We start from the raw sequence: 26156 nt of genomic DNA on the forward strand, positions 1-26156 counted from the left end.
AAATTAATGCAGGCTTGGTGAGCAGAAGAGAATTCTTAAAAAAAAAAAAAACATTAAAAATCTTACTGTTCACAAACTTTTGAAGTGTATAGCCTACACACACACACACACAAACACTTTATTAGCACCCAGATGACAAATATTAATTTCACATGTTACATTCCACAATTAGGTCTATTGTTTTTAAGTGTAAGTTTTTAGTACTGGAAGCACTTTAATATTGTCTAATAACATACATTATCTTTTGTTTTCTCAGGCTCAAATTATGGCTACTAGTATTGCTTCGGAGAGTTTGATGAAATGTGGTTCATGTAATATAATTATTACATGTTATGAATGGATAAAAGAAAAATGGGATCAATTTAATAAAAAAGATAATACAATTGAAAATCATACAGTGCAAAATTACAATAATTGCAATATACAACAAACAACGATTATTCAACAATTAACAATTAATAATTATACAATATACAGAAGTAGTAAACACTCCACAATCTAAAGAGATTAAATGAATTAATAGTTTCACAATCCTGCTCCTTGCACTCCTAATGAGTTGATGAGTTAAATCGGGTGTGGTAGATAAGGTCGATAACTTAGATGAGAAGTGTTTGGAGAGAGAGTGGAGGTGGCGGGGTTGGGTTGGGAAGCCATAGAGCAGGGCCACCAGGGGCAGGATTGAGAAACTCTTTAAAACATCTACAAACATTTAACAGTAACAACAGCTCTAACACATTCTCAGAAGTAATAATACTGACCATTTTTTGTAACCTTCCGAGGAGAGATCTTGTTATGTCTTGGCCACAAAACCACGTAAGTCGTTTAAAAAAATATTGTTAAAACAACCTGCACAAGTGTTTTGTTGAATTAAATGTCACAATCTGTATGCAATTTTCAGGTGTTATATGTTGGTCTGGAGCAGGAGGAATCTTCACAAAGGTGGTGCAGGAATAGTGCTGAAAGCTTCTGGTATGGAACTAAAAGTTAGGATTATGATTTATCAGTTGTATTAGAGCTCACTGTGTATGTTAGCATGGTTTATTTCCCAATTAATCTTCCAGTGATGAGTTCTTAAAAGAACCATTATTTTCTTAGTGTGGAAAACATTTAAAAAATCTAGAGAATCTTTTTCCACAATAAAGAAACTTTTCTGCACATTGATGCCAATAAAGAACCATTATTTTTAAGAGTGTAGTAATGAGAGAGCAAAATACAATAAAACTAAACATAACTGACATGTAGCCTATAAATATAAACAAATGTCTTCAAAAATAAAATATAAAAAGCATTGCTATTTACAATGTTAATAACTTTGAAAATATCAACACTATCTGTGTGACTAAGATTGTCAAAAGGTGTTAAATTCGAAATAGAATCACTGACAAAAAGCAATTTATTTTCACTTATAATGACAGAAAGAAAAAAATAAGTGTGTAAATATCTTTACGTCTACCTCTCTTTTATGCAGACAACAACTAGAACCACCTCCAGACTGCATACATCACTGTAAGGTCAACAAACACATCTCTCTTCGTTAAGCCTCTTCAGTTTCCGGCAGTTTGAGTGCCAGAGCGGACTCAGTGGATCAGTACACAAGCAGTGCATGCAACTGAAATTGCTTACTGCAACTGGCCCACAAAGACTGCCTTGCCAAGCACAAAGTAGAGCCATCCTTAGTGCGGTTCAACTGCTGCCGACGCACCTTCCTTGCAGAAACACATCAATGTAACGGCCCCCCGGAACGCGACCATGAATGTTTGGATTTATATCAAATGGAAATAATATAGCTATATTAATCTCTCTCTCTCTCTCTCTCTCATGCCCTCTCTCAGGAAAAAGTCATCATGTGTGCGGGTGTATGCGAGAGGACAAGACGCATTGGGATCAAGAGAAATGCCTGGCTTGCCAATGTGTACACCCGAGAAAATAACTGATAAATGGTGAAAAATATGAGCATAAACTAGGGTGCCCGATACTGCGCTCCTGTACTCTTACTCATAAAAATGCCCCGATACCAAAAGCTGATACCACACAGCATGTGAACAGTCCTGTGTCCAGATAAAGAATCACCGACAACAGAACAAACAAGAATAGAGATTAAGGATGTCTATGAAGTACATGTATGTAATTAATATATATATATAGCTGCTGCAATGGTACAGCTTTAATGTGCTAATAAATTAAATATTAAGTACCATAGATAAAAAAATTTAAAAAAAATTTATAAAAATTTAAATTAAAACTGAACCGTGAAAGTAACAAAAGCTTGTAAAATATATTATATCTATTTGATAAATGAACTAAGCCAACTAATATTATACATATTCTTTTGGTTTCTGTATTTTTAAAAATTATAAATGCAATGAAAACACAGGTATTGGTTCTTGATATCGGCAAGCACCAAAAATAAAAGTAGCGTTATCGGCATTATCCTGGAAAAAGTGGTATCGGTGCATCCCTAGCATAAACTCATACATGATGAAATAATAAATGATGAGCATTGCAATGAGTCTGTGGTCATTTTTCACAACTGGCCTTTTAAAAGAGAAAAATTTTTCAAAAGGCATTTGTACTTGACACTAACACAGCTTAGGGATTAATTCTACATTTCAAAATTAATTTGATAGCATATAAATGTGCCAATATTATACATCAAATATGAAACATAAAACTTAAAAAGAGGTACAGAAATTGAAACAAAACATGTGCAACACTCCTCTGTTTCTTCATAAAGCATGTTTCAAAAAACAAATTCCATGCTAAACCACAATATCAGAAAAACAACAGGATTTGGATCTTGGTTAACTGCCTATAGGACAAAAATATTTTTTTCACATTTGTAAAATGTACAATCTTTTTGTTGGTGTTTTTGGCCAAAACAAATGGAGACAATATACAGGTGCATCTCAATAAATTAGAATGTCATGGAAAAGTTCATTTATTGCAGTAATTCAAGTAAGTCTTTGGTTCTTTTAATTGTGATGATTTTGGCTCACATTTAACAAAAACCCACCAATTCACTATCTCAACGAATTAGAATATGGTGACATGCCAATCAGCTAATCAACTCAAAACACCTGTAAAGGTTTCCTGAGCCTTCAAAATGGTCTCTCAGTTTGGTTCACTAGGCTATACAATCATGGGGAAGACTGCTGATCTGACAGTTGTCCAGAAGACAATCATTGACACCCTTCATAAGGAAGGTAAGCCACAAACATTCATTGCCAAAGAAGCTGGCTGTTCACAGAGTGCTGTATCCGAGCATGTTAACAGAAAGTTGAGTGGAAGGAAAAAGTGTGCAAGAAAAAGATGCACAACCAACCGAGAGAACTGCAGCCTTATGAGGACTGTCAAGCAAAATCGATTCAAGAATTTGGGTGAACTTCACAAGGAATGGACTGAGGCTGGGGTCAAGGCATCAAGAGCCACCACACACAGACGTGTCAAGGAATTTGGCTACAGTTGTCGTATTCCTCTTGTTAAGCCACTCCTGAACCAGAGACAACGTCAGAGGCGTCTTACCTGGGCTAAAGAGAAGAAGAACTGGACTGTTGCCCAGTGGTCCAAAGTCCCCTTTTCAGATGAGAGCAAGTTTTGTATTTCATTTGGAAACCAAGGTCCTAGAGTCTGGAGGAAGGGTGGAGAAGCTCATAGCCCAAGTTGCTTGAAGTCCAGAGTTAAGTTTCCACAGTCTGTGATGATTTGGGGTGCAATGTCATCTGCTGGTGTTGGTCCATTGTGTTTTTTGAAAACCAAAGTCACTGCACCCGTTTACCAAGAAATTTTGGAGCTTCCTTCTGCTGACCAGCTTTTTAAAGATGCTGATTTTTATTTTCTAGCAGGATTTGGCATCTGCCCACACTGCCAAAAGCACCAAAACTTGGTTAAATTACCATGGTGTTGGTGTGCTTGACTGGCCAGCAATCTCACCAGACCTGAACCCCATAGAGAATCTACAGTATGGGGTATTGTCAAGAGGAAAATGAGAAACAAGAGACCAAAAAATGCAGATGAGCTGAAGGCCACTGTCAAAGAAACCTGGGCTTCCATACCACCTCAGCAGTGCCACAAACTGATCACCTCCATGCCACGCCGAATTGAGGCAGTAATTAAAGCAAAAGGAACCCCTACCAAGTATTGAGTACATATACAGTAAATGAACATACTTTCCAGAAGGCCAACAATTCACTAAAAAAAATTTTTTTATTGGTCTTATGAAGTATTCTAATTTGCTGAGATAGTGAATTGGTGGGTTTTTGTTAAATGTGAGCCAAAATCATCCCAATTAAAAGAACCAAAAACTTAAACTACTTCAGTCTGTGTGCAATGAATTTATTTAATACACGAGTTTCACAATTTGAGTTGAATTACTGAAATAAATGAACTTTTCCACGACATTCTAATTTATTGAGATGCACCTGTAGGTCTACACCAGGGTTCCTCAAATCTTACCCTGGAGGGCCAATCCACTGCAGAGTTTAGCTCCAACCCTGATCAAACTCGCCTGTCTGTGATTTTTCTAATGATCCTGAAGACACTGATTAGCATGTTCAGGTGTGTTTGATTAGGGTTACAGCTGAACTCTGCAGGAAAGTGGATCCCTGGTCTACACAATAGTGATGGGAAGTGAGGATCATTTTACTGACTCAGACCTTTGAGTCTTGTTCAGCAAAATGAACGAATCTTTTTTCGAGTCATTTCGTTCATTTTAGCTAAATACAATTAAAATGTTACGTGCTACTTCCCTAACACATCTACTACGTATGCAAACGTTGATCACACTGCAAACAATACAAAACTATAATGGTATAATAAATAGAAAAGATTAATTCATTGTTTACCTAGGTCTTTAGTCTATGAATAGCTCACCTCACCTCTTATCTGACAAGTCTTCGGGTTTGAGTTGTTCGTTCATCACGTGACAGCCCCATAAACTTAACCAATGCAGTCTGAGCCGGAAAGAGAATTGATTAGTTCATCTCCTGAGTCTTTCGAGTTGTTCGTTCTTTTGTCATGTGACGTGACAGCATTGGATAGATAAATTAATTTACAACCTTCCTTACAAACGGGTGCATAATTAGTTGAGTCAAGTCAAAGTTTATTTCTATAGCACGTTTAAAAGCAACAGAGTTGCACCAAAGTGCTGTACAACAGATACAAATACAATACAGCAAATACAGTATATAACATCATATGAAAATTAAAAACAGAAAACAGAATCTAAGCCAAATTGGCAACAGAGCCTTAAGCAGGCATTATTCAAAAGCCAGGGAGAACAAATAAGATTTGAGAGCAGACTTAAAACTAGCTAGTGAAGAAGCGAGTCTCACGTTTACAGGCAGACTATTCCAAAGTTTCGGGGCGGTAGTTGAAAAAGCCCGGCCACCCTTGGTTTTACAGCGACAACGAGGGACCGTTAAGAGAAACTGATTACTGGACCTAAGAGCTCTTTGAGGAGAGTAAGCAATCAGAAGGTCACTGATATATTTTGGTGCAAGGCCCGCTAACGCCTTGTACACAAAAACAGCTATTTTAAAATCGATTCTGAACTTTACACAAAGCCAATGTAAAGATGCTAAGATTGGAGAAATGTGATCCTTCTTTCTTGTTCCAGTAAGAAGCCTCGCTGCAGCATTCTGGACGATTTGTAAATTACATAAATTACAATTTGTCCACAATAAAGGGAATTACAGTAGTCCAGGTGAGATGTTATGAAAGCATGTATTACAGTCTCCAAGTCTTTATGAGGCAACAACTGTTTCAACTTAGCAATGGATCTAAGATGGAAAAAGCTGCCCTTTACCACTGTACTAATTTGTTTATCGAAGTTGAGAAACAAATCAAATGTAACCCCAAGATTTCTTACATAGGGTTGAACACTAGCGGAAAGGGATCCTAAATTAAAATCGGATGAAGTTCTAGAGTGTCCTAAAATCAAAATTTAACTTTTACTTTCGTTTAACTGTAGAAAATTATCAGCCATCCAACCTTTTATCTCCTCAAGACATCCAGAGAGCCACCGCCGTCAGTTTTTGCTGGAAGATAAAACTGTGTATCGTCAGCATAACAGTGGTAGGAGATCTTATATTTCTTAAAAATGGTACCCAAAGGAAGCATGTATAGTGAAAAAAGAAGAGGGCCTAAGATGGAACCTTGGGGCACGCCACATAACAAAGGAGCCAATGAAGAAGAAAACTTCCCAATACTCACTGAGAAGGTTCTATCTTTTAAGATAAGAGGCCAACCACTGCTGAGCGACACCCTGAATACCCACCAACTTTTCCAGCTGCTGTAACAGAATACTATGATCAATTGTGTCGAATGCCGCACTAAGATTCAACAAAACAAGTACCGCATAAGAACCAGTGTCATGAACTTGCAGAAGGTCATTGCTGACTTTTAGCAATGCAGTTTCAGTGCTGTGTAGTGATCTAAAACCCGACTGGAAAGTGTCCAGAACACTGGACTTACTAATGTAGGAATCCAACTGACTGTAGACAACTCTCTTTAACAGTTTTGAGATAAAAGGTCATTTGGAAATAGGCCTGAAATTACTGAAAATAGAATGGTCAAGATGAGGTTTCTTTAGCAGAGGATGAACTATAGAATGTAGGTACAACTCCACTTTCCAAAGAGTTATTAATGATAGCTGTTACAGCTGGACTCAAGGTTGCTTCCTTAAATAGACGAGCCGGAATAACATCAGACTCACAGCTAGCTGTGCAGAGGAAATGGGGTGAAAACAGGTTAACAACTCTGTAGGTGAACAGCTCAATGGAGGATCAAATATTGATGGCTTAATAGAAGCTCTGATATCCAGTACTTTATTGTCAAAAAAATTTAAAAAGTTCTCACAGTTATTATTATTATTTACTCTTACAGTTACGTGTTGTGTTTCTGGTCTCAAATCTTAGCTTTTTATTTATTACAGTTTATAAATGTGTGAATTTCTGTCATGACGGTTCTTTCCCATAATACTGAATGTGGTAACAAATGTAATAAACTAAAGAGTTGGTTATTATTATTATTATTATTAAGTCTTTTTCCCTCAGACTGCATAGGTTTAGCTTATGAGGCTGGCATGTGATGTACAAACTACTCAAACCCGAAGACTAGAGAGATGAACTAATCAATTCTCTTTCCAGCTCAAACTGCATAGATTATGCGTATGGGGCTGTTAGGTGTTGAACGAACGACTCGAAAAACCCAAAGACTCAAAACAGGTGAATTAATTCAGTGCAGAACCTATAGGATATTGTGCATGCGCGACTGAACGAATCATTACCCAAGACGACTCGTTCTTCCCGAGTCACATTAAAGATTTGTTCAAAATGAACGAATCGTTCAAGAACGACCCATTACTACGTACACAACATAATAGGTGCGTTCCAGATGCACTACACTAGCCTGCCACCGGCTGGCGAGAGCAGCCACTTGCAGTCGGGGCGGAATTCAAAGTGGAGACGTCAAGTCGGACACTTTCTGCTCCCGGTAGTGATGCTCTCATGGTGTTTGCAGTCTTATCACAGATAAAGTGAATTAAATGCAGTATTTGTCAAATACACAGAAACGTTTTTATGAGCAACAGAAACACTTTTTATATACAACAGCGTCATCTGTCCAGGAATAAAGTTCAGCATAAACATGTAGGATATTAAATACCAATAAAGTGGGGGTATGCTTTTATCAGTGTTTTTGATATGACTCAAGATAACAGTGTGACTACACTTAAAAAGCTTTTACCGTTATAAAAACAGTATGACATGACAAGCACGAGGTGTGTTGTGTGTTTATTCTAACAATTCAATTCCAATAATGCTCACAAATCTGTTTTTTTAACAGTAAAAGCATTTTTGTGTAGTCGCAATGTTATATTGAAACACGTTTATCAATAAAACACTGATAAAAGCATATATACCCCCACTTTATTGGTATTTAAATAGTATATATTAATGTTGAACATTATTCATGAACAGATGGCGCTGTATCAGTGTTAATTTTGGCAGGCATTTTTGATTTAGTCTTAGTCTTTGTCTTGAGACGAAAATGCTTAATAGTCTTAGTCACATTTTAGTCATTTGAGTCATTCATAGTTTTAGTCTAGTTTTAGTCGACGAAAATTCATTGTATTTTTGTCAACTTTTAGTCATTACTTTTAGTCAAAGTGCCGTTAACAACATTTATTTTGGTAGCTATTTTATATGTAGTATTCAAACAAAAATAGGCTTCAATTCTTCTCTCTTTAGACCAAATCAATTAAGCTTACGAGAAATTTGAATCAAGGATTGAAAAACTGGAATAAATTTTCATTTTTTTTGGTAGAGATACAAATTAAACTCATTTTTCAGAAACAGTAGTTTTACTTAATTATACATTTATTTAACATCTTTTGTTGGTTAACATTTATGACACGGATAGGAATGCTGTCCCTTTGAGATGGAAGGCATGCATGTAATACTGAAACACATTCAGTTTTCACCCACCTGTTTACGCTCACTTAAGCCATAACTGACTGTATTTATGTGAGATACTTTACACAATAGACATCTGAACTGCTGTGTGTGTATTTGATCACGCGCTGTATGAGAACTGAAGAAGTGGAGCGTGTGCGAGAGAGAGCGCTTCTATCAGAGTGATTCCGCCTATCCCGCCGTAACTAACTTTAAGTTAATCGACAACGAACTGTGACTCCCGGGAAAAACGGGACGTCTGGTCACTCTATCCCTAAAAAAAAACAACAACCCTTCAGGTGCTGAGGCCATTGTTTCAGATCGCTAGTTCGCGTTTTGGTAGCCTATCCGTCCGCTGCGGCTGCCATACTGAGACGCCCCTCATCTGATTGCAATCCAATGACACAGATGCACATTTTGAAAGACAAGACAGGTAACTTAGCCTATAGGATGTATTTTGACTGTCCGGTAGTCCTCAAATAACATTTTATTCCCGTCTCGTCTTGTTAATGAAGACGCTGCATAAATTTCATCATAGTTTTTATCATCAGATATTAATTTTAGCTAGTCAATGTCTGGTCTTAGTCACAGAAAAAAGGTTCGTTGACGAATATTTTTCGTCTTCCTCTTCGTAGACGAAATTAACACTGCGCTGCAGTATATAAAACGTGTTTCAGTTGCTCATGAAAACGTTTCTGTGAATTTGAAAAATATAGCATTTAATTTACTTCATCTGTGATAAGAGCATGCAAACACCGTGAGAGCGTCACTACTGGGAGCAGAAAGTGTCCGACTTGACATCTCTATTTTTAATTCCTCCCCGACTGCAAGTGGCTGCTCTCGCCAGACGGTGGCAGGCTAGTGTAGTGCATCTGAACGCACCTACTATGAATGGTGAATTTAAACATGATAGCAATGAGTGATTTCAGAGGAACCCATTGCTCTTCACATTTATTTACACATCTGATTCATGCAGGACCGAAGTTGAAAACCTTGAATTAAGCAAAATCATATATGAATTTTATCAGAGCAAAGTTTATTTCCAACCTGCTTCAGCACACCTGCGTGTGAATATATATATATATATATATATATATATATATTTTTTTTTTTTTGCCGTTTCAAGTGGGTTTGATTAAAGATTAGAGCTAAAGTCTGCAGGACAGTGGGTCCCAAGGAGCAAAGTTAAAGTGCTCTGAATTATATTATTATATAAGCAATATGACAACCAGATTGCCTCACTTTCTTAGCCAAAAATGTCTGCTGACCAAATATTGTCCATAAGATGAAGACAAATGCACACTATACAAAATAAAAGCCTGTGGTGTGGTTTCATAAGGCTTGTTTGAGATGCGCCTCGCCTCGACTGAAATGTATGCGAGAGTAGGCGGCTGCAGTGAGGGGAGGAGTGAAATAAGCTCAGTCAAGACGGACAGTTCTGCCCTCTCGAAGTGGAACAGATACTGAGATCAAAGGCAAATTTCGCGTTATTCTCACTCATGTGCTGTGCTGCTGATAAACATGATATAATTCCAGTTCTGTTGCTTTTATATGAATATAAAAATGATGAACAAGACACTCAAAGTGCTTGCTATTTAATTCCATACAAAAGACGTATTTATCATTCATTTTTATTTTAATTCAAACATGCATTTTAGATTTTTATAGAAACTATGACAACAATCACATATCTCACACAGATATCGCACTATAGTGTTTGGGAATATTCATTCACAATTTAAATAGCCTACATAATAGCATGAAATCAGATTAAAAAAATAAAACATTTTAGAAAAGAACGCAGCATCACGGTTGTCTGAACCAATGAGCACTAAGCTGTGTCGTCAGTCAGTCGTTTCCCATCATGCTTTTGGTCAGCGCAGTCAGTGGAGAGCAACTGCGCGCGACCATAGACATAAGGCTTGTTTGAGATGAACCAAATCTGCGCAGAACCGATCACCGGTGATCACCGCGAGATGCATGCCGGTTAGAAAAGTGTCCGAGTTACGTCCGCCTTGCTCTGATGTTATGCTGACGAGTGCCAAAAAGCTCTCGCGACAGCGAGGCGGCTGTGTCAGATTGAGCAGTCGCGCGCAGTTGCTCTCCACCGACTGCGCTGACTAAAAGCATGATGGGAAACGACTGACTGACGACACAGCTTAATGCTTATTGGCTGAGAATGTCAACTAATACATTTTCTCTTAATTCTAAGAATTAGATTATCTATTTATTTAGATTTACATGCGAACAAAACAAAAACAAAACACACCTATGTGAAATAAGACATAATAAAAGTGAATATTCCAAGTTATAAGTTAATAATTAGGACATGCGTTTATTTTCTTTCATTTCATTTTTTTCTTAATTAGAAATCTTGTTTGTTGTCATTTTCACTTTATTCTATTGTATGTTTGTGTGAATTTTGTAGATTGTAATTTTCGTGCAACATTCCATGAAATAAATCAATCCATTAAAACATACATGCATTGCACACATACATATATCTAATGGGACTGTTTTGCCATTATTAAGTGTCAGAGTCTGGCTTAAAACAAAGGAAGAAATTCTGAAGAATGTTTGCTACAAAACAGTTTTTGGGCAGCTTTACTTGCATAGTATGGAAAAAGACTATGGACGTGAATGGTGCCAGTAACCTGCTTGGTTACAAACATTCTTCTAAATTTCCTCTTTGTGTTCAGCAGAACAAAGGAATTGATGCAGGTTCAGATCAACCTGAAGGTAAGTACATGATGACAGAACTTTCATCTTTGGGTGGCCTACATCCCTTAAATAGGCTAAACATCATTAGGTTAATCAGTTATGCCATTTCCAATTCTGAACTGTTTAATTAGGGATAACAATGTACATTTAGTGCACCATCTGTGTACTCATTTGCCATTATGGTTTTCATTATAAAAGTCATCCACAAAGCTAACAATTGCAACAAGATGGAGAATGTGTTAGTAACACTAACAGACTCCCAAGGAGCAATAACCCTAACAGTCAGCAAAGAAATTGCTGAGAAAATAAAGGATGGTAAGTAAGAAAATATTGATGGTTTGGTGTTATTAATTTGATTTTATTGTTATTGATTGCAATTTTTACAGATAAAAAATATGCAGCATATATAATGCAACAAGTGAGATCTGCAGCACAGAATCACGGTGAGGTATTTGTTAACCACATTCATCAAATGATCAAAAATATTATTTTTTTTAAAAATTGATTTCCTTGGCAGTTATAACCCATTGTCCAGCATCTTTGTCCAAGTGTCCCACTCCAGTGATTACTCCTCATCCAGCATCACTTGTCGAGTGTTCTGTTGAAACAACGGAAATAAATCTCACTCAACAAGCCTCGCAAACACACAATCCTCAATCCCCATCCAAGCAGTTAGAATGTCAAGAAACCCAACAAGGTATGTATCATTTCAAAGTGCACTATCCAATATCTATACAAAGTTTCTCACAATTATTAACGGTTGTTTTCATAGAATTCACACACAAGACCACACTGCTGCTGCTTGACCTCACACAAAAGTACCTGCATCTGTATTACAAAAATAAAATTGCATTCTACAAAAAGCTTGAGCAAGCTTTTAAAGAAAAAGGTTACAGCATCAGTAATGACAAATTGAGAAAAAAAAATTGGCAACATGATAACTACCTACAAAAGGGCTAAAGTCCGGTGTCGAGCAACAGGAGAGGGAAAAGTAACTTGGGAGTATTACAAGGTTGGCATGCTTTATGTATGGCAGTTACTGCAGAATCACTGGGTTTACATTTAAAATATTTAAAATTAATTTATATTTAGATTGTTTCACATGTTTTCTCACAGCAAATGGAAGACTTATTTGGGAAATGTGGAGTTGGGAGTGCACCATCAGGCACAATATGCTCAACTCCTCTGTTCAACACTACCTCATCCCAGACTACAGCTCCGCAGCCCTCAACCGTACCGGCATCAAGCTCCCAAGAACAGCCTCTCCTAGAAGAGCAACCAGGTCCCTCCACTGATCTCCCCTCCACAGAAACGCACAGAAGGAGACAAATAAGATCAACATTCTATGATGTTTTTGAGACACATTCAGAAAGGAGAACAGCTGCTTTAGAGTCACTAGTGCGGCCCGACTTGGAGCACGGAAGAAGGCTTAAAGAGAAACGTAGAAGGGTGTTTGAAAAGAAAACTCTAACCTGCCTTGGACAAATAATTGAACAGCTCAAAAAAATCAGTAAATCCCAAGAAATGATAATAGATCTGTTAAAAAATAAAGTATAACTATATACAGTCCATTCCTATGCGTATCATTTTTATTGGTCATCACACATCATTCTTATAGTGGGTTTTTAAGTTATTTTCCAAAATAATACCAACAATAATAATAATAACATCACAAAACATTCCTCCCCAGACAGGGGATATTGGTTGACTAGTATAATACTACATCATTCATTAGATTTTTTTAACTGCTTAATATCATCCTGTACAATCCCATCCACCAGCTCACAAAACAGTAAAATAAAAAAGCTTTGTGCAAAAGAAAATGTGTTTAAGGCAAGGGTTGAAGGTAGAATGTCAATGTAATGTCTACAGGCGGCCACAGATTGTATCTCTATAATGTGATGCATCATTGTGAATGTGGCCTTCTGGTGGATATGGTTCATCCTCCATATCATCTGTCTGCTCATTCTCATCTATGTGGTCACTGGATTCCAGGCACATGTTGTGAAGAATGCAACAGGCTGTGACTGCGGAAGAAATGTTCTTCAAATCTTTCATGTGCAGACATTTCAGTCTCCTGAATTTTGTTTTTAATATACCGAATGTGTGCTCAATTACTACACGAGCAGAATTCAGTTTCTTATTAAACCGTCTGTCTGACAGTCAAGTGGCCATTGTCCCTGTATGGCTTCATTAGCTGAAGCAAAAGAGGGTATGCAGAGTCTCCAATAATATGCATGCCTTCTGGAACCAGGGAATGCGGATCTTCCTCAAGAAGGTGCCCTACATCTGACAAACGAAATGCCCTTGAATCATGCCAGCTACCAGGGTGACCCACACTGACATGACAGAAACGCCGCTGACTGTCACAGAATCCTGTAAGAATAATAGAATAGAATTGTTTCCTATTGATATAGACCACAGGATTCTCACAGTGTGGTTTTACAATAGGAATATGGCATCCATCAACCGCACAGACAGTGTTAGGAAACCCAGCTGTTTTGAATCCTAACTGGGACATGTGCAGGGCTTCTCCTCTGGGCCAAGAGATGTAGTGTGACAAATGACTTCTTACAAGAGAACAGAACTCGTGCAGGTGTTTTGAAACTGTGGATTTGGTTAAGTTAAATCTGTCTGCCACTCCTCTATAGGACTCTTGGTTGGAAAGAGTCCATAGAGAGGCAAGTATACTGTTTGTCAGTGGTACCTTGGTCTGCTGTGTATTCATATAGAAAGGGCCAAGTGTATTGATAAGCTCCTGCATTAGGAATAGAAAAATATGATTCATATAATAAAAACATGGAAACATGATTATATTTCATATACAACAGCACAAGAGTTGAAACTAACGAGGACTTAAGCCAAAAATGTAATTATTTTAGACATACAAGCTATGTCCCCATAGTACATTTCTGTGTTTTCTTTTTATGTATAATTTTATGCATTTTATAACATTATACTGTATATCTATAGTTTTATGTACTTGCTGTGTATTTGTTTGCTTGGGGATGTAGGCCAAGCAAACAAAAACATTGCTTGGGGAAGAATCCCCAAAATTGGCCAAGCTAAAATTTATTCTAAATTGGATAATGAAAAAAAAAAAATAATAATAATAATAATTATATATATATATATATATATATATATATATATATATATATATATATATATAAATTATACTGTACAGTGTACACACATATATATATATATATACACATATATATATATATATATATATATATAGCACTGTACAGCATATTACTTACATGATGTACTTCTTGCTTCTCACCCCATGTACCTACATACCTCCACATGCCCTCTAGAAAGTCTGAAATGACTCTGAAACTCAGAGTGACTGTACAAATGGACCACTTGCTCAATAAAATGACGAATTTTAGGGACATTCCTAGCAAAAGGACAAACATTTGTTATGACCTCTGTCTCTCAAAAGCAACTTGCTATTTACTTAATTTACGATTTTATAATAAAATCCTTGAAAACTTTCTTATGTGTAAAGCTGTTTATTTTTACATCATTTGACATTACCTTCGGTGATTATCATTATGACCATCTTCATGTAAAAACAGTGGTATTTCGATTGCATCCACTTCATCTGCGATAAAAAACGCAAACGCGAACGCGATCTCCTCCATTGCTGACGTTTGCAGGCGACAAAACAGCGAGATTCAGGAAGTGTCCGACTTCTAAGGTCTTTTTTGACCCCTCCCCTTACTGCAGCTTACTGCATCTCAAACAAGCCTATATTTATTATGTCTATGCGCGCGACTGCTCAATCCGACACAGCCGCCTCGCAGTCGCGAGAGTATTCTGGCACACGTCAGCATGACATCAGAGCAAAGCGGACGTAACTCGGACACTTTTCTAACCGGCATGCATCTCGCGGTGATCACCAGTGATCGTTTCTGCGCAGATTTTTCTCATCTCAAACAAGCCTATAGACAGGGCTCATATTAAGCCAGGAGTAGGCCTTAGTTAAATTAGGACATTTAAATAGCTTCATAAATGTGCCATATGTAACTTTATTCTCAAGGTTGATTGTAGGGCAGAAAAATATTTCTGGTGTACAGTTTGAGACAAAACAGTGGCACTAACATTTTAAAGTCAGTACAAGTTGCTTTTAGTTAGGACAGCTCAAATGTGCACTTTAGTCTAAATAATACAGTTTTATCTGGATAAGAGAGGGGATTAATACTTGGAGAAGACAAAAGGATTTAAAACTTGTTTTAATAGCTGAGTAAAAACATGTCTTATGCTTAGTAATGCAAACTCAACATTAAGCATTTAAATAACTTCAATGTTAAATCGTTTAAAAACAATGACCTATTTTAACTAAAAGTTTAAGGTTAAATATTTTTTTAAATACAGGATTACTACTTTTATTGAGCAAGGACACATTAAATTGATAACATTTTCAGTCAATGTTACAAAAGATTTCAATTTCAAATAAATGCTGCTCTTTTGAACTTTCTAATTCAAAGTTTCCACAAAAAAAAAAAAATATATTAAACAGCACAAACTTTTTTCAATGTTGTTGATAAAAAAATTATATTTCTTGAGCATCAAAATGGCATATTAGATTGATTTCTGGAGGATCATTTGACACTGAAGACTGGAGTAATGATGATGAAAACTCAGTTTTGCCATCACAGGAGTAAAATTACATTTTCATGATCATTACCTTTCTGGACCTTGAACGTGGTAGTTATGTTGTTGGCTATAAAGGGTCAGAAAGAGAGCTCTCGGATTTCATCAAAAATATCTGAACTTGTGTTCCGAAGATGAACGAAGGTCTTACGGGTTTGGAACGACATTAGAATAATTAATGACAGAATTTTCATTTTTGGGTGAACTATCCCTTTAACTCTGCCATTATGAACCCTTTTTTAGTCATTTCTAAGCTGTATATTAGCTATTCTGAGCACTATCCTGGTTACCTGTGTCAAAGTCTCTTTAAGACAAGTCATGTCACTCGGCGGCCATCTTTGAAACACCTCTCGGGCATCCAAGTGCAGGTCCTATCTCTTTGAATGGGGAAACATCAAATTCTCCAAAACTGTTCACTAAGCTTACGATTAAATTTCATATTTGAAATCACCAAAGAAATCTGACAACAACTGTATCATAAATGTTGTTTATTTTGCTCAAATAGCACTATAAGAAGCTTATTTTTCAGGCTAGACCAGCCAGTGCGCATGCGCAGTCCTTAGCACATGTCTCAGAGCACTACCTGTTTCTATAGCAACCGGGACTTCCAACTGCAGTTGCAGTGACGCGCTGACTTTACCGATTAGTGATTGGCTCTTTCATTCAGAAGGCGGGGCTTCCTGCGATTGAGCGGCCATATTGAGCGTTGCATTTTTCCCCATTCAAAACTATACGAGTGACATGTCTTGGGTATTCTATAGTCTTTGCCTGTGTTCATGTTGTTGTTGTTGTGTGTGTGTGTGTGTTTTAATTTCCTTCCTGGTCTCTTAGAGAGCCGGTCGGCCCTATACGCTCACTAGGCAAGTTGCGTAGGCCCCCTGTAAATTACACAAGGCTCCACCTCCCCTTCATGTCAAAGTGGCGCAGCACTTTCAATCTGCTGCAGAGACGAGGAAAAACAGGAAAGAAAGTGAGCAAGATAAGGGTAAGTGATGGATTTTATAAAGCTGATGCTGAAATGGTGGCTGCTGCATTGTTTCGTCAAATTAATGCGACATTTCATGGGAGCTTTGAAGATGCTGTGTTGTGCACAGTCATATCGTGGGCACTTCAAAAGACCTGAATAATTCGAGATACCTTATTATCTGAATTGTTTAGATTTTTAGAACATATATTAGCTTATTTATATATTTATATTAGTGACCAGTTAAACTTGACAGCACTGCATGAAAATTCAGTCTGATTTTCACATTGATGTGGAAGAAAACAAAATGCAGACGGGCTGAATAAAAATGCAAGTTCATTCTCTAACAGAAGGTGGCACTTATGGAAGCGCCGAAATACAGCAGTTACCATGGTTACCCCTCTACACAAAGCAGCAACTTTCCATGTCTACTTGCTTATTACAGAAAAGAAAGGAAGTCAAAACAGTATTTACATGTTTTCATTTACATGTTTGTTTGAACATATATATTTTTGCTTTTAATCTGGATTTAAACAAGCCAGTCTAGAAAAGAGATTATTATGAACAATAATAATTAAACAATAATCATTTAAAATATAGCTGCAAGCAGCGATTACCGGGGTTCAAGCATTTTAAGGCCTAAGGTGGTATGCTTTTAGGGTCTAGGCCAACCTGGATGTATAGCTGACAGTGAAACACATCAAAAATGGACAATAGGCTCACAGAAACACACACACACACACACAAATAAATAGAAATAAAATAAACTATCATATTAATAATCATTAAGCTTACTTACACACACACACACACACACACACACACACACACACACACAGAGAGAGAGACACTCATACACGGACATACATGCACACGTATTTTGTTGCAGATATAGATATTTGAAATAAATGACAGGTGACAATATTTTTTGCAAGTCTTCTCTTTTTAAGAGTTTATATCGCCATTTTTATGCTTCTCTGTGATCATAATATGGCAAAATTGTAAAAACTGATATATCTGTATGAACAAAATGGTAAACTTGAATTAAATGTGATTTTAAATGTTATAACAGTGATTTTATAATATCTCTATAAAAAAACCTATGAACACTACTGTTTTAGAGTTTAATAAGCCCATTAGTGGTCTTCTGCTGCCATCTAGTGGTTATAAATAGCAATTTCTCATACAACACTGTGTTTATAACCTTTATAACTATTATAGTGTTATTTTTTGCATGCTTGTTTAGAATGAAATTATGCATTATTTTACACAGTTTGTGGGTTTTGTTTTAGTATTAATAGGCCTTTGGGTACACTATGTAAATAACATATTATAAAATGACCAGTTTATAGTTGTCCAAATGCAAATGTTCAAAATTGTTTTGATAATTATTGACCTAGAGAGTCTAGAGAACAGTACTGCACTGATTTGATTGATTTTGAGTTAAAAACTAAAGGCTACTTGAAAAAAGCATGCTTTTTAAAATAATCTCAAATATTTAAAGAACAGTTTTATTGACAGCAGTGATCCTAGAGGCAAAGTTGATCAGAATGAGAAGATTCTATAATGTCTATAGTACCATATTAAACTGTAAAATGACTGTAAAACACATAATTTACAATTCAGATACAAGTTTTCACAAAAACAAAAAGTTTTGTAAAATTATAAACTTTACATTTCAGCCTTTAAACAATTTTTAAGAAAATGGATAAGTCAGAAGTATTAATAATATTGATTTTAACAATTATTATCAATAAATTATTATATAAATTAAATAACATGAATTAGGGGTGTGCAAAATTGGCAAAAAAATTATATCTTGATATTTTCTGGGATTATATCAATAATGATAATTAGACGATATTTTGCTGAGTGTGTTATTGTGCTGATATCTAAAAGATTACCGTGGACAGCTGACTCCTGAATTTTTTTTAAATTTTTTTTATATTCTTCATATTCTGTGTGGTCAGTTCACAGCAGCAATAGAAATGAATCTTTTCCAACAAGTTTTATGGGCATTTTTACCTTCAAGCCATTTTTTTCTAAAAGTGTGCATCATCTTTTGAGTCAAATTCTTGCATTTGGGTTGTTACCAAGCAAATGAAATCAGTATCAACAAAATGTATCTTTGCAATGCATATGAAGAGGCATTTAGATGTATTTACACACTGTTTAATGCAGCTCGGTAGGACACAGAATGCTAAACTGCAGTTACAAATGCATAAATAATGTTTTGATATTTGAAACATAAAATGTTGAAAACTGATGTTTGAAATTATTTTACAAAAATGAAGATACTTTAAATGTGAAATTAAAACGGCCGTGGCCGTGGCAGTAAGTCAGTGTTAATAAGTGAGTCATTGCGTTTGAACCGAATCATTTAAACGGTTGATTCATTCAGGAACGAAACACCGTCACGTTTACTCAGAGACGCAAATCAGCTCTGTGGCTGTGTTTGGAATTATTTTTGTTGGAGAAATAGAGCAAAAGCAGGAAATATGGTGTCTAAAACGTAAGTCTCTTAATATTAACTTCTTGTTTATTGAACTGTTGTATAAAATCAATATTACATTTGTAATCATGCTGATTTTTGGACGAAAAAAAATGGCACTCTTCGTGTGATATTAACTATATGAAATGGTATAAAAATAGGCTATACATTTTCTGCGCCCATATCTTAAATTATGTGAGCATTCTAAATGTATTTTAATAGACTGAATCGTGCAGTGAAACTCGTACACTATTTAACCTGTTAACTGATTCATTCTCTGCCAGCAGGTGTCGCCTTTGGCTGAAATATAACGGTTTTCCCGGTATAGACAGAACACGAAATGAAATCATAGCCTTTTGAAGTTTAATCGTCATATTCAGCCATATCGCAATTCTGGTCTTTCCGTCTCCAAATTTAAAACCTCTTGAAATCATAATTAAGACTTTCTTGTACAATTTAAGACTTTTTAAGGCCTTAAATTTGATACAACTACATTTAAGACTTTTTAAGACCCCGCGGAAACCCTGGTTTAAACACATCCAAAATGGAGAATAGGCTCACAGACACACAACATACACACACACACACACACACACTGACATTAAATGATTTAACTAGTATATTAATACTCTATAAGCATATTTACACACACACAGACATACATGCATTGCACACACATTTTGTTGCAGAGATATATATTTGAAATAAATTATAAGTGACAATACTTATTGCAAGTCTTCTCTTTTTAAGAGTTTATGTCATTTTCAGGTTTTACTGTAATCATAATCTGGCATAATTGTAAAAACTGATGTCTCTATGAACAAAATGGTAAACTTTGACTAAATGTGATTTCAAATGTTATAACAGTGATTTTATAATATCTAAGCATGAATCCATCAAACCTATGAACAGTACCGTTTAAGTTATTTCAGTGATTCTCAAACCTCTCCATGAAGTACCCCCAGCACTGCACATTTTGTATGTCTCCCTGTATTTGATAAACCCACTTCAGGTCTTGTAGTCTCCACTAATGAGCTGATGAGTTGAATCAGGTGTGAAAGATTAGGGAGACATACAAAATGTGCAGGGCTGGGGGTACTCCAGGACAGGTTTGAGAGAATCACTAGGTGCGTTTACATGTACACTTTTTTGTCATTCCGATTAAAATCATTCCGATTGAAAGATTCGATGAACTGTTTACATGAGACGTTATCTAATCCGATATGGTGTTTACATGTGCCTGTGCTTTCGATTTTAGAATATGCTAATAGCCTACACTGACAACAAAAACAAGTCACCAGAGGAAAAAACGCCCATATTTACGTTAATATTTTTAATATCTGTTTGCACTTGCTTAGAATAAACGGTTAATATTTGAATCCCTTGCGTTCATTCGAGCGCTCAGTCATATGGCCAGAACGCGATCATAGAAATCATATGTCCCTCTGTAATGCAGCTGAGATTAATTGTACTCTGATACTACAAAGTTTTACTGTACTTAAATAGAACAAATACGCGATTTCTTACCAAGAGTTGCTGAACAATGAATCAAAGGAGCATTGCTTTATCACAATCGTGTTTCGTACAACATTCATGGCGTGAGCACGTAAATTCAAGCAGATCGGAAATTATGAATCTGTCATCTATACAAATACAAATGACAAAGGCAACTTTTGGTCAAGTTGTTTATTTTCATTGAGCTACTTTCACTATCATCACTGTGTTGTTTCTAAGCTGAAAAGCAGAAAATTGCGCTTCATTTCAGATCTGTTTTTCACTCCGGACATGAGAGCAGATAGTCCGTCACACACCAAGCGTTCTCCTTTCTAATGTGTTTTTAACTGTATAATGGAAATTTTAACTTTATACCTCCACTATTACCCAGTCTCTACTGTTGTGTCGGTGTCCCCAAATCACAGAATGTACCGTTGCCGACATCATCACGTTCACGTTCTGACGACCCGACCTCTGGACGTGATGACGTAGACGCAAAGTAATCGGTTTAAAGTGTTTACATGGCAGGATTTTAATTTTGTTCGGTTTATAGAAAGGTTTATCCCACCCCTCTCAAACCGATTACAATTTCATTCGGTTTGGGCATTTTTATTCCGATTGAGGTGTTTATATGGAGCATTTTCATTCGGATTGGACTTTTAAACCGATTACAATGCTCCATGTAAACGCACCTACTGAGTTAGTTTAATAAGACCATTAGTGGTCTTCCACTGCCATCTAGTGGTTATAAATTGCAATTTCTCATACAACACTGTGTTTTAACCGTTATAACTATTATAGTGTTATTTTTTGCCCAATCTCTCTTAAAAATGTGCATGCTTGTTAAGAATGAAATTAGGCATAATTTTACACAGTTTTGAGAATTTGAGGGCTTTCTTTTAGGATTCATAGGCCTTTGGGTACACTATGTAAAGAAGATATTATAAAATGACCGGTTTGCCAAACCTGATATTGCCAAGTGCAACGTGTTCCTGGGTCAACATCTTTGTTGACCCTGGAACAACATTGTGATTAACCAATCAGATTTCAAGAACCAGTTTATAATTTTTGTGAAGTTTAGGATTACAATCAGTGTTTGGTGCTTGTACATCAGTGTAATCCATCTATCAGTTCCTCTGATTTTAGGGATTACTCATGGGTAAGGTTAGGTTTAGGTGTAGGAATACGGTTAAGATTATATTTTTGGATTAAAATGTTGTTCCAGGGTCAACAAAATATGTTGACCCAGGAACACGTTGCACTTGGCAATATCAGGTTGTGCTGACCGGTTTATAGTTGTCCAAATGCATATGTTCAAAATTGTTTGATAATTATTGACCTAGAGAGTCTACAGAATAGTACTGCACTGATTTTATTGATTTTGATTTTAAAAACCATGTCTAGTTCAAGTATTTTTTTAATTTTTTTTTTAAATAATCGCAAATATTTAAATGAACAGTTTGATTGACGGTATTGGTCCCAGAGGCAAAGTTGTTCAGAATGAGAAGATCTATCGTATGATATGATGATATAGTGTATAAGTGAATATTTTGAACATTTTATTGCAATTTGAGGTAATTTACTATAGTTTACCATCACGTCCCGTGTTTTATGATTCTGAGTATCTGGACTTGTCCAGTGACCGCTGTGAAAGGACAGCTGACAACATAGGAAAGTCTGTGTGACAGCTTGGAGAGACAGCTGACTGGAGGGAATAGTCCCCACTGGGGCTGTCATGGGCTAGCTACCCATGGCGGCAGTCTCCGACGCTGTTTCAGCTTATTGGAGACACCCGTCAAATGCTACAGAAAGTGAACAAAGAAACATACCCCTAGAGCCTGCGAGAGCGCAAGATGGCTCGATGACTGACAGCATGGTTACAGACCCAGGAACGGACATGACTACGAGCAAGAACACGGTACATGAGACAACCACAGCAGCAGCAGGACACTCACTTCAAGTGTGCACCTGTGGATGGGCGAAAATAACATCATTCTTGCGAAGCAACCAGTCAAATCAGTCGATTGAAGCACGGCGACAGGATAAAAACCAAAGTTCACAGAGCATCAGCACCCCTGTCACTGAAAATACAAGCACAGAAATGTTGGTGGAGGAACCCACCCAACCACAGAGACCCCCTAAGGAGGAAAAGATCAAAGGGCACAGACTGAGTGTGAAGTGGCCCAAAACTGTTGAAAAGAGAGAGTGGGAAATAGTCAACAACGACCTGACAAAAATCCTGGAGCAACAAGTGGGCACAGCAGAGAAAAAGCTGGAAAGGATGGGCGACATCATCTACCACTATGGAGAAGAGCGCTTTGGAGTAAACACAAGGAGAAGCAACAAAGCAACACCAGCACCAGCACTAGCCAAATCCAGGAGGCAGCAAGAGATCGAAAGGCTGGTCAGAGAGAGAAGGCAGCTGAGAAAGCAGTGGAAGAAGGCCTCTAGTGCAGAGAGAGAGGGTCTCATGCTACTCCAGGGAGACATTAAGTGTCGGTTGGCAACCTTGCGACGAGCAGAAAATCTGAGGAAACTTCGTAAGAAGAAGGAGCACACAAGAACACGGTTCTATAAAAACCCCTTCAAGTTCGTCAAAGATCTCTTCGCTAATGAAAAAAGCGGAATCCTAAAAATTCCAAAGCAGCAACTGGAAGAACATCTGGAAAAGGTCCACCATGACACGAAAAAGTATGAACAGATAGTTATCCCACATGATATCCCACCTATCCAACCTCCTGAATTCAACTTGGAGGCTGGCCCTCCAAAATGGAAGGAAGTAGAGAGTACAGTACGGCGTGCAAGATCAGCATCAGCCCCTGGGCCGAATGGAGTACCGTATAAGCTCTACAAGAACGCACCAGATGTTCTACGCTATCTTTGGAACCTAATGAGGATAGTGTGGCAGAAGGGAATAATACCTAAGGCGTGGCGAAGGGCTGGAGGGGTGCTGATTCCAAAGGAGAAGGATGTGACAGACATAAGTCAATTCCGGCCAATCTGCCTTCTCAACGTTGAGGGAAAGATCTTTTTCAGAGTGATAGCGCAGAGGTTGTCCACCTACCTGGAGAAGAACAAGTACATTGATACAGCCGTACAGAAGGCTGGCATTCCCGGGTTCTCTGGTTGCTTGGAGCATACCAGTATGATCTGGCACCAGATCCAAGCGGCGAAGAAAGACAAAAGAGACATCCATGTCATCTTCCTTGACCTGGCCAATGCCTTTGGATCAGTTCCTCATAACCTCCTTTGGGAATCCTTCAACTTCTTCCACGTTCCATCATCTGTCACTAGTCTAGTAAAAGCCTACTTCGAAGACCTGCAATTGTGTTTCACAACAGCCGACTTTACAACATCATGGCAGTGCGTAGAAGTGGGCATCATGGCAGGCTGCACAATTTCACCCCTGGCCTTCACAATGGCCATGGAGGTCATCATCAGGGCCTCAAGATGGGTGGTGGGGGGTGAGCGAACTAAGAACGGGATCCGCCTTCCACCTATCCGAGCATATATGGATGACATGACCATTCTGACTACTACTGCAGCATGCACCAGGCGGTTACTTGGAAAACTGCAGGAGAACATTAAGTGGGCCCCGGATGAAAATCAAACCGAACAAGTCACAAAGCATCTCGATAGTCAAGGGACAGCTTAAAAACGTGAAGTTCTGTATTGGTGATGACCTAATACCAACGGTGTCGGAGCAACCTGTCAAAAGCCTGGGCAGATGGTACAACGCAAGCCTGAGGGACAAAGACCAAGTGCAGCAAGTAAGGCAGGACATCACCAACAGTCTGGAAAACATCAACAGGACCCTACTGCCAGGGAAGCTCAAGCTCTGGTGCCTGCAATTTGGACTTCTCCCTCGGGTAATGTGGCCACTTACTATCTACGAGCTCCCAATAACAACTGTGGAGAAGATGGAGCGAACCATGACTTCATACATGAAGAAATGGCTTGGTGTCCCACGCTGTCTGACTGACATCAGTCTCTATGGCAAAGGGGTCCTTGAACTGCCTATCACGAGCCTCACCGAAGAGTACAAGTGCTCTAAAGTAAGACTCCAGATGACGTTGAAGGACTCCAGAGACCAGACCATCAGCAATGCTGTTCCACTCCTGTCAACTGGATGGAAATGGACACCATCCGACGCGGTGCAGCAAGCTATGTCAGCCTTGAGGCACAGTGACATTGTGGGGCACGTCCAGTTGGGAAGAGGAGGCTTTGGCCTTACGGCAAGTAAGCCAACTTGGCGTAAGGCATCAACATCAGAGAGGAGGAAAATGGTGGTTGAGGAGGTGCGCTGTCAGGAGGAGGCGGCAAGAAGCGCAAAGGCTGTCTCTCTTGTCAAGCAGGGACAATGGATGAGGTGGGAAGGTCTGGAGAGGAGAAAGTTTAGCTGGAGGGAGCTCTGGGAAATGGAGGCAAGCAACATCAGCTTCATCATCAGAGCCACATATGATGTGCTCCCATCTCCAAAAAACCTCCACCAGTGGTATGGCGAGGACCCAACCTGTGCCCTCTGCCCAACTCCAGCGACTCTCAAACATATCTTAACTGGTTGTAAGACCAGCCTCACACAAGGCCGCTATACCTGGAGGCACAACCAGGTCCTCAAGAGTCTGGCAGCAGCTCTTGAGAGCAAGAGGAATACCACCAACTCCTTGCCCCCGAGAGCAACCAATTCCATCATGGCCCCAACCTTCATCCGAGAGGGACAGAAAAAGCCCAACCATCCCCCTATTAAACCAGAAGCTGGACAACTAGCCATGGCCCGGGACTGGAAGATGCTAGTCGATATTGGCCAGCAACTAATCTTTCCACCAGAGATTGCAGCCACCACCCTTAGGCCAGACTTGGTACTCTGGTCTCCTACATTGAAGTCTGTTTACATCATAGAGCTCACAGTCCCATGGGAGAATTCAACAGAAGAGGCCTATGAGCGCAAGAAATTGCGCTACATAGAACTGGCAGCAGATGCTCAACAACGAGGATGGAAAGCTAAAGTCTTTCCGGTTGAAGTGGGATGTAGAGGTTTTGTGGCTTCTTCCACCATCAGACTGCTGAAAGACAATTAGATCAGTCTCTGAAGCAGCCGAAAGAAGCAGCCAGTGGATATGGATTGAGCGGAAGGACATTTGCTGGGCACATAGAGCATCAACATGACCCGCTCATTAATCCCCCCCACCCCATATCCCACTTGAGAACCCAGGTCATAACCCTTCAGGAGGAGGGTGAACAAGGTATGCGGTCAACTTTAGGTTTGACTCATGGAAGAGGACGCCCCCTGCCTTGCATAGTCCCGTGGGCTGCGCCATTTAAACAACTAGACAATTCTCATGATTGGGCATGGGACACAAGCTCAGGTTTG

At 38.2% G+C, this 26156-nt stretch overlaps 1 protein-coding gene and 1 long non-coding RNA gene across 2 annotated transcripts; one reads left to right on the forward strand and one right to left on the reverse strand.

The window, feature by feature from the left end:
• Nucleotides 1-237: 237 nt before the first annotated feature.
• On the forward strand, nt 238-2506 carry LOC131527449 (uncharacterized). Its single transcript, XR_009267654.1, has 4 exons — nt 238-813; nt 899-969; nt 1469-1725; nt 1833-2506. It is a non-coding gene; the product is annotated as an uncharacterized LOC131527449 (long non-coding RNA).
• Nucleotides 2507-13314: 10808 nt separating this feature from the next.
• Nucleotides 13315-15010, reverse strand: LOC131527279 (uncharacterized). Its single transcript, XM_058756288.1, has 3 exons — nt 14718-15010; nt 14478-14577; nt 13315-13929 (listed from the first exon to the last, which is right to left on the reverse strand). Exons 1-3 carry the CDS (start codon nt 14822-14824, stop codon nt 13315-13317), a joined length of 822 nt encoding a protein of 273 aa, XP_058612271.1. The 5' UTR covers nt 14825-15010.
• Nucleotides 15011-26156: the final 11146 nt, after the last annotated feature.

Source organism: Onychostoma macrolepis, chromosome 20 (genome assembly GCF_012432095.1).
Source record: "Onychostoma macrolepis isolate SWU-2019 chromosome 20, ASM1243209v1, whole genome shotgun sequence".
Lineage (NCBI taxonomy): Eukaryota > Metazoa > Chordata > Actinopteri > Cypriniformes > Cyprinidae > Onychostoma > Onychostoma macrolepis.